General features: G+C 50.7%; 1 protein-coding gene across 2 annotated transcripts in view; it reads right to left on the bottom strand.

Annotated features, from left to right (window-relative positions):
• Positions 1–9,604, bottom strand: part of DAGLB (diacylglycerol lipase beta) — a 25,062-nt gene that overhangs the window by 12,402 nt on the left and 3,056 nt on the right. For both annotated transcript variants that reach the window (XM_017533796.2, XM_017533797.2), the window contains exons 3-7: positions 8,637–8,759; positions 7,199–7,326; positions 5,847–5,973; positions 4,607–4,690; positions 1,033–1,110 (exon numbers count right to left, since the gene is read on the bottom strand). In XM_017533796.2, the coding sequence (XP_017389285.1) occupies positions 1,033–1,110; positions 4,607–4,690; positions 5,847–5,973; positions 7,199–7,326; positions 8,637–8,759 (540 nt within the window). The remainder of the gene's footprint in view (positions 1–1,032; positions 1,111–4,606; positions 4,691–5,846; positions 5,974–7,198; positions 7,327–8,636; positions 8,760–9,604) is intronic.

Below are 9,604 nucleotides of genomic sequence, written 5' to 3' on the forward strand. Positions count from 1 at the left end.
CACTCAGGAGGCTAACTGCTTGAATCCAGGAGTCGAAAGTTGCAGTGGGCCGAGATCACGCCACTGCACTCCGGCCTGGTGACAGAGCAAGACTCTGTCTCAAAAAAAAAAAAAGCCACTGACAAAATGACAAATCTGTACGATTCCACGTCTATGAGGCTTCCAAAAGAGATGACTTGTGGAGACAAAGTAGAAAAGAGATTCCCAGAGGCCGTGGAAGGGAGTCAGGAGAAGTGGGTGTAATGGGTTCCAAACTTATGTTGGGGGTGCTGGGAGTGGGCATGGGCACACGGCACCATGAAGGCACCGATCGCCCCAGAACTGCACACTAACAACTAACCAACAGTGAAACTGACCAACGTATGTCAGAAATATCTCACTACATTTACAAAAAACCCCCAAACTAGAAAACCCCACACCTCTACTCTGGGCAGGGGTTTTTCACCCTTTGGGAGGAGCTGAGGCAGGCTCACGCCCACAGCACAGAGTGAAACTGTGAACCTGGCACCGTGACATCTGCAGAGAACGTGGGAAGTGACCCAGCAGAGTGCCAGTGGTGCGGGGCTGCCTCCTGAGGGCCTGCTAATCACCCTGCTGCTCTGGGCTGTGCTGAAGCGTTTCTTCACCATGAGAATGTACTTCCTGAATTAACTGAGGGGAGGCTGGGTATGGTGGCTCATGCCCGTAATCCCAACACTTTGGGAGGCTGAGGTGGGAGGATTACTTGATCCCAGGAGTTCAAGACCAGCCTGGGCAATACAGGGAGGCCACCTGTCTGAAAACACACGGAGAAGGAAAGGCCGCAGAGCTGGGCTCAAATACCCAACCTGCTCCTTATTCCAGTAACCACGTGACTTAGGAAGGTACTCACTCTCTCTGAACAGGCTTTGAAAGAACAAAACCCCACAGCTTCCCAGGGCTGCTATGAGAATCAGGGCAGGAGGAATGGGCGGGGCAGGCTCTGTACGGTCCCTGGCCCATATGCCGCGCAGTCAGCATTAGCGGGAAAGATGCACGACCCCAGGCTAATACCTTGTGTGCCAGGCGGTCCTGTACCTCACACTCCACGTCCAGCACCTCGCTCTCTGCCGACAAGTCTGTGAGGATGTCCTGGAAAAGGGAGTCGAAGAAGCGCCGTCAGCCTGTGATGGGCAGGGTGGGAGAATGACGGGCTGTCCCTGCTCCTAACACTCCTGTGGAGGATGGTGGGGATGGCACCGTCTCCTAGTTCAGTTCTGGGACTGAACCTTTGAGGCCTGAACTCGGGAGGGAAACCCAGCAGTGGCTCCTGAGGGTCCTAATGGCACGGCCAGTTCTGCGCCAGGCCTGAAGGGTGGAGGGGACCATGGAGTGTGCCTAAGACATGCCCTGCACCTTCCCCATCACACACACATATTCTAAGGACCACACGGCACAGAGTCTGTACCAGGGTTTTGAACAAAGCCTGGTTCCTGTCCTCAGGGGCCCCCATAACAGCTGAAACAGTGGAGAAGAGGAGGCCTGGACTAGTGCCGTAGCAAAGGCCAGGCGGTACCAACGCAGAGGACAGGGCACAGCCCAGGGGCAAGGGTGGCTCCCTGGACAGGGTGACACCAGAGCCAGACCCAAAGGAAAAGGCTGATGTGGAAGCAGAGAGGAGAGGCAGCATCCTCCCCACGGGGGCAACGGGAACTGCTGGCTGCGACCCTGGGCCGCAGCTCCATACCAGCTCTATCTGAAAATGTCCACAGACAAGTGCTGTGCTGCTGGGCTGGAGGGCCCCGGAACGGGCATCCAGGCTGCAGAGTGGGCACCGGGAAGGCTGCTGGGTAAAGCACCCAGAGCTGTGATAAAAAACATAAACTTTAGGCCAGGCACAGTGGCTCACGCCTACAATCCCAGCACTTTGTGAGACTGAGGCAGGTAGATCATGAGGTCAGGAGATTGAGACCATCCTGGTGAACGTGGTAAAACCCTGACTCTATTAAAAAAAAAAAAAATTAGCTGGGTATGGTGGTGGGCTGAGCGCCTGTAGTCCCAGCTACTCAGGAGGCTGAGGCACGAGAATCATTTGAACCAGGGAGGCGGAGGTTGCAGTGTGCCAAGATCACACCACTGCATTCCAACATGGGCGACAGAGCAAGACTCTGCCTCGAGGAAACAAAAACAAAAAAACACATAAACTTTATGTCAAAGGCAGTGGACGCGCCATAGAAAAGCACAAAATCACATCCTCTGCAGCAGCAGATGGAAGACAGGGGCCGTGTCCTCAGCAAATTAATGCAGACACAGAAAACCAAACACTGCCTGGTCTGGTGTTGAAGTGGGAGCTCAACACTGGGTATTCATGGGTATAAAGAGGGGAACAAAGGACAGTGGGCTATTAAAGGAGTGACCGGGAAGAGCTAGAAACCTAACCGTTGGGTGCTATGCTCAGTACCTGGGAGGCAGGATCAACTGTATCCCAAACCTCAGCATCATGCAGTATACCCAGGTACAAACCTGCAAGTGCAGCCTCTAAATCTAAAATGAAAGTTGAAATTAAAAAAGAAAATTTAAAAATAAATAAAGGCAATGGGAAGCCACTGGAGGTTTCTGAGCAGGATGGTAAGATCTGACCCGTGTTCCAGAGTGAGTATTCTGTGGACAGGATAATAGACAGGGGATGAGGTGAGTGGATGGCTTCAGCCCAGGAGTTCGACACCAGCCTGGGCAACATAGTGAGATCTTGTCTCTACCAAAATATAAAAAATTAGCCAGGTGTGGTGGCACATGCCTGTAGTCCCAGCTACTTAGGAGAGGGTGAGGCAGGAGGATCACTTGAGCCCAGGTGGTAGAGGCTGCAGTGAGCTGATTGTACCATTGTACTCCAGCCTGGGCAACAGAGCAGACCCTTGTCTCAGAAACATACTAACAAACAATCAGGCTGGGGAGATAATAGACAGGGACGGAGATAAGAAGCTAGCAGACTGAGGCCAGAAGCGGGGCCATGGCACTGGAATTGGAGAGATGGCCACATAGGCTGGGGCAGGAACTCCACAAACAGCAAAGGGGGTGCAGAGAAACCACAGACAACACTACTGATTATTTTTTGTTTTTGTTTTTGATATGGAGTCTTGCTCTGTCACCCAGGCTGGAGTGCAGTGGCACGATCTCAGCTCACTGCAACCTCCGACTCCTGGGTTCAAGCAATTCTCCTGCCGCAACCTCCCGAGTGGCTGGGATTACAGGCACGCACCACAACGCCTGGCTAATGTTTGTACTTTTAACAGATAACGGGGTTTCACCATGTTGGCCAGGATGTTCTCAATCTCCTGACCTCATAATCCCCCTGCCTTGGCCTCCCAAAGTGCTGGGATTACAGGTACCACTGCTTCTTAAATGGGCAACGGGGGGACACTGGCAGAGCTGACGTGAACAGAGCACCCCCAGGAGAGGCAGCCCTGTGACGAGTGTGGCTTCTCTGGTGCCTCCAGGGAGACCCAGACAGCTCCTGAAGATGCAAATTTGGGGTCTGGACCTGGACCTGGCGGGGGGGTTGTCCCAGAGCCCCAGGGCCCATTAGGAGAAGAGGGTGGAGGGCAGACTCTGGAGTCTCAACACATTTTCTGGGTCAGCAGAGAAGAATGGGTAGCACGACTGAAGAGTGGCCAAGAGGAAACCAGAATGGACAGAAGAAAGCTTCTACAAGGAAAATGTTGCCTGGAATTGCCAAGGGGCATAAGAGTCAGGGCTGAGGGAGACAGAAGAGGGACCACTGGGCTGGGGATGGATCCAGGCAGTGCTTGCTGCACCTGGAGAAGGGCAGGTCATGGCGGCCTGTGAGGACCCAGATGCGGAGCCTGCAGCGAGGCTGGTGGGCAGCGGCATGACTCTCGGCAGCAAAACTGACTCACTGGCCAGGCGTGGCAGCTCACGCCTGTAATCCCAGCACTTTGGGAGGCCGAGGTGGGTGGATCACGAGGTCAGGAGATCAAGACCACCCTGGCTAACACGGTGAAACCTCATCTCTACTGAAAATACAAAAATTAATCGGGCATGTTGACACACGCCTATAATCCCAGCTACTCGGGAGGCTGAGGCAGGATAATCACTTGAACCCAGGAGGCGAAGGTTGCAGTGAGCCGAGATTGTACCACTGCACTCCAGCCTGGGTGACAGAACAAGACTCCATCTTTAGGAAAAAAAAAAAAAAAAAAAAAAAAAAACAAATTAAAGATAAATGCATCAAAAGAAAAAAAAAATAGACTGACTCACTGACTCACTGCCACTGTCTCTGGTGCAGGAATTCTTTGAGGGGAGGGCCTCCTGGGTGTGGGGCCTGTCTGGGCAGGTCCCGGGAAGTTAGGCAGGAGGGGGCCAAGCAGGTGCCCTCTTGGAGCTCCTGTGGCAGGGAGGCCAATCTGCTGGCTGCTCTGCTGCTGACGGTTCTCAGAGAAGAGGAAACAGCTTCATCCCTTTTTGCAAAGGGAGTATTTCCCAACCCAGGCTCACATCCTCATTTTCTGTCCTGGGCATTTTCCCCTGTGTCTCATGTGGTTACTGATGGTTTTCCCCAGCGGAGCATCTGCAGGCTCCCGCCCCTGCCCCCTACTCCCAGGGCCGGAAGGTGAGGCTCCAAAGTTACCTGCATAGACATGGTTCCCCTCACGGCGACTACGACAGATTCTTTCCTGTGATCCAGAGCCACTAGAAATGGGAGCTCGTAAACCTGCAGCGGTAAGAAATAAGCATAAGGCCTAAACACTGAAAACACACACGCAGCATACAAAGTCAGAGCCCTGCAGAGATGGCAATCACAGCCTGTTCCTGGGACAGAGAGAGGAGGGAAACGCCGCCTCTCTCCACACCCTCACTACACAGTGGGACCCACTCTCCTGAGGACTGGCCTTCATCAACCACGCCACTCTACATCAAAAGGGATCTTTGTTTTCTTTTTTTTTCTTTTTGAGATGGAGTCTTGCTTTGTCACCTAGGCTGGAGTACAATGGCCTGATCTTGACTAACCGCAACCTCTGCCTCCTGGGTTCAAGCAGTTCTCCTGCCTCAGCCTCCTGAGTAGATGGAATTACAGGCGTGCGCCACCAAGCCTGGCTAATTTTGTGTTTTTAGTAGAGATGGGGTTTCGCCGTGTTAGCTAAGCTGGTCTCAATCTCCTGACCTCATGATCCGCCCGCTGCGGCTACCCAAAGTCCTGGGATTACAGGCGTCAGCCACCATGCCCAGCCGGATCCATGTTTTCTTAGCCTCTCTGACCTCCAGAATTCAGATTTAACTGATCCAGGGTGTGACGTGGACTTCAGCAGTTTTAAAAGCTCCCAAAGAGATTCTATCAGGCAGCAAAGTGTGAGAGCCAGTGGTCTGCAGCAGCAGGCCTCCAACTGGTGTGTATGAAAATCGCCTGGAGAGACACTGGGCAGTGCTGAGCACACAGCACTGCAGGCAGACACAGCTGGCTTTTGCAGCTTTGCCCCAGCTGGCTGAGTCCCCCTGCAGAGTGCCAGACCTGCTATGCTACACTGTTGATGGGGCTCATGACCCAGGACAAGGATACGAACCCCAGAAGACCATACAGGATTAATACTGAGAAACTTCCCTGCTCCTCAGCAGAAGGGCAAGGTAAGAAACAGCACGTTATCTCTGCTGAAGACTTCTCTAGCTCACGTTAATCCTGGGTTCCAAACCTGCACCAGTGCAGCTGTGTGGCTTCACCAGGGTCTGTGGACCCTCTGAAATGGTACACAGGACTTAGGAGTGTGTTTGCGTGTCTATGAATTACAGGAAGAAGAATTCGTAACTTCCATCAGAATCTCTAAGGACTCCAGGACCCAAAAGCAGTGAAGAGCCGCTGCCTATGGTGTACACACCTTGTCATGAAAGCTGATGTGGATGAAGTCCCTGTACTGCAGCCCTGTCGTCTGCAGGATGGAGCCGAAATGGCAGTTGAGCTGATCACCCCCGACCAAGTCATAGTCTGTTGTTCTGCTTCTGCAACTAAAAAAAGGAGGGCAAAGACGTTACTGCGCCGAGCAGGGCCACTTAGCAAAGAATGTCCATCCTCACTGCCACATTTTCCCAGCAGACACGAGGAACAGAGCAGACAATTCTTAGGACTTAGCCTCACTGACATGGAATGGGTTTTTAAAATTTATTTATTTATTGTTTGAGTCTCACTCTGTCACCCAGGCTGGAGTGCCGTGGTGCAATCTTGGCTCAATGCAACCTCTGCCTCCCGGGTTCAAGCGATTCTCCTGCCTCAGCCTCCCGAGTAGCTGGGATTACAGGCTCGCACCACCACGCCTGGCTAATTTTTGTATTTTTAGTAGAGACAGGGTTTTGCCGTGTTGGCCAGGGTGATCTTGAACTCCCGACCTCAGGTGATCTGCCCACCTTGGTCTCCCAAAGTGCTGAGATGACAGACATGTGCCACTGTGCTGGTCCCGAAATGGCTTATTAAAGATAATACTTCTCTGTGTACACTTCTTAGGTAGAGTTCTGACTTCTGGCTTCACATTAATGCTTTCCATATTCAAAAGATTAATCAACAAGAATGGGCAAGTCCCTAAAACTGAATGCCAAGAAGAAGTAGGTAAACCAAACTCATTCAAATGAACAGCAGAGCCAACTCTGGAGAATGCAAATAAGAAAAGAAATTATGTAGGTAACTTTTGAGTACTGTGCTCTACTTTCAAAAACAAAAAGAGAGGCCAGGCACAGTGGCTCACACCTGTAATACTAGCACTTTGGGAGGTCGAGGTGGAACAGAAGGTCAGGAGTTCAAGACCAGCCTGGCCAAGATGGTAAAACCCTGTCTCTACTACAAATACAAAAATTAGCTGGGCGTGGTGACGCGTGCCTGTAGTCCCAGCTACTTGGGAGGCTGAGGCAGGGGAATTGCTTGAACCAGGGAGGTGGAGGCTGCAGTGAGCTGAGATTGCACCTCTGTGCTCCAGCCTGGGCAGCAAGAGTAAGACTCTGTCTCAAAAAGAGAAAAATAACATAAAATGGTTCAGAGAAAAAAATATGTATAAATATAGATAGAGTGATACAGCCCATGTGACCAGATGAGTCACAGCCGGTGGCTCTAGGTAAAGGACACATGGGATTTCTTTGTACTGTTCTTGGAAGTTTTTGAAATATCTCAAAATAGAAAGTCTTTTTTTTTTTTTTTTTTTTTAAGGGATATATGGCTGTGGAGGCTCAGACTGTGCCAACCTACCAGTCACCACCAATCTTGCACAGCCCCGTAAGGGGGTTTCTGTAGATGTAGAGAGGCCACCCGTAGGCCGCTGCTGCAAACTGCATATAATGATGGCAGTTTTCTAATTCTGCATCCAGATCAGCTTCCTAGAAGAGAAGGACAAAAACTCCTGTTTATTAAGGGAACTCATGATGCAGAGGATCCACACACTGAGACCTGAAACCTGAACTCAAATTCCTGACTCTTCCTGCTCCTTCACTGAACAGAACTCTCACACTTCCACAGCCAAAACTGCTCCTTAAATACAGATTGAAATGCATCCCTCATTTTTCTTTTTTTGAGATGGAGTCTCACTCTGTCATCCAGGCTGGAGTGCAGTGGCACAATCTCAGCTCACTGCAACTGCTGCCTCCTGAGTTCAAGCAGTTCTCTTGCCTCAGCCTTCCAGGTAGCTGGGATTACAGGTACACACCACCATGCCCAGCTAATTTTTTGTATTTTTAGTAGAGATGGGCTTCACCATGTTGGCCAGGCTGGTCTTGATCTCCTGACCTCAGGTGATCCACCTGCCTCAGCCTCCCAAAGTGCTGGGATTACAGGAATAAGTCACTGCATCTAGCCACATCCATCCTATCTTTAAAGCCTTGTGTTTTAGAAAATTTGCTGTTCGATTCTACGTATGAGAACAATTCCACCTGGGATGGGACCTGCAATTCTCCCTGGCTGTGTTTGCTTTCTTCTCTGGGGCTGGGGGGCAGAAACAGTTCAGCTTTGCTTGATGATAGTTTTCCTGCTACAGATTTTTATGTTTCGAGAAAGGAAATTGCAGGTCGATGGTATTTCGCTGTTCCGTGTTAAGACACCCAGCTCTTGGCAGCTCATGTATGACAGCAGTGTTGAAATGTACTAGTTTGAGGCATCTAGATAGGAAGCGCCACCTCATTGCAGGAAGACACCAGAGAAGTCATTAGAGTGTTTTTTATTGTTAACTTCCACCATGCTTGCTGCATTCCTATAAAATGAGGAGTCAGGCCAGGTGTGGTGGCTCACTCCTGTAATCCCAGCACTTTGGGAGGCCGAGGCAGGTGGATCACCAGAGGTCAGGAGTTCAAGACCAGCCTGGCCAATATGGCAAAACCCCATCTCTACTAAAAATACAAAAAATTAGCCGAGCATGGTGGCAGGCACCAATCCCAGCTACTCAGGAGTCTGAGGCAAGAGAATCACTTGAACCCAGGAGGTGGAGTTTGCAGTGAGCTGAGATTGTACCATTGCACTCTAGCCTGGGCAATAAGAGCGAAACTCCGTCTCAAAAATAATAAATAAGTAAAAGAAAAAAAAGGGGAGGGGAGGGAGGAAGGGAGGAGGTAATTGCTATAGATTAGCTATATGATTTTGAAGACTCACCAAGAGGTCTAAGTGTCAGAACTGGACAATCCATGGAAGCCAGGCTCACCTGCGAGCTCCCTGGGGTGTGGCTGACCACCTCGGCAGGCTCCTGGCTGTTCCTGATATTGTCCTGCTGCTGATGAAGCAGGGTGAGGCCTGCCGCAATGTCGCTGGGCACCAGATCTGTGTCCTGGGTGGGAAACCACAATGGCCTGTCCTGAAGCCCAGCAGGCACCGTCCCTGGGTTCCCTAACATCCAGTCTTCTCTAGTTCATAGGCACACACGCACACACAGAGACATTTCCAGGCACACAGGTATCTTACAATGCGTTCTCCTTGCAGGACTGCTTTTCTATGTGACCTTAATATATTGTCACATCCTGCCCTCAGACGGGTCCACTGGAGAACATAAAAATGCTGTTCATGTGTCTTAAAATTTCACTTCAACTGACTCAGCTATTTTTAATCTACTACAAATATTTTGTAAAGTGAAGAAATCAATGGATAAATTATCCGTTGTTGTAGCAATACACCATTTTAGCCCAAATTCATAGTCTCATTTCTTAAGATTCTGAAGGTTTTGCTGAAACACAGTGGATGGTAGAGATTTATGAGACTAAACTCATACTCGTTGGGTATGGCAAGCCTCAAAAAGGACCCAAAGCTAGGAAAGCAACAGACAGACAGTCTCCTTGGGCCTGATGTACTCTTTTTCTCCAGGAAATGGAGGAGTCAGGAATCCCCAATCACCTGTAAGAAAGGACTTGCAGCCTGTAAGAAAGGACAATATACTGGCCGGGCGTGGTGGCTCACGCCTGTAATCCCAGCACTTTGGGAGCCCAAGGCAGGCAGCTCACCTGAGGTAAGCAGTTTGAGACCAGCCTGGCCAACGTGGTGAAACCCCGTCTCCACTATAAATACAAAAATTACCAGGCAGGGCAGTGGGCGCCTGTAGTCCCAGCTACTTGGGAGGCTGAGGCAGGAGAATCACTTGTACCAGCCTGGGCGACAGAGTGGGACTCCATCTCAAAAAAA

Source organism: Cebus imitator, unplaced genomic scaffold (genome assembly GCF_001604975.1).
Source record: "Cebus imitator isolate Cc_AM_T3 unplaced genomic scaffold, Cebus_imitator-1.0 Scaffold82, whole genome shotgun sequence".
In the NCBI taxonomy this organism is placed as follows: domain Eukaryota; kingdom Metazoa; phylum Chordata; class Mammalia; order Primates; family Cebidae; genus Cebus; species Cebus imitator.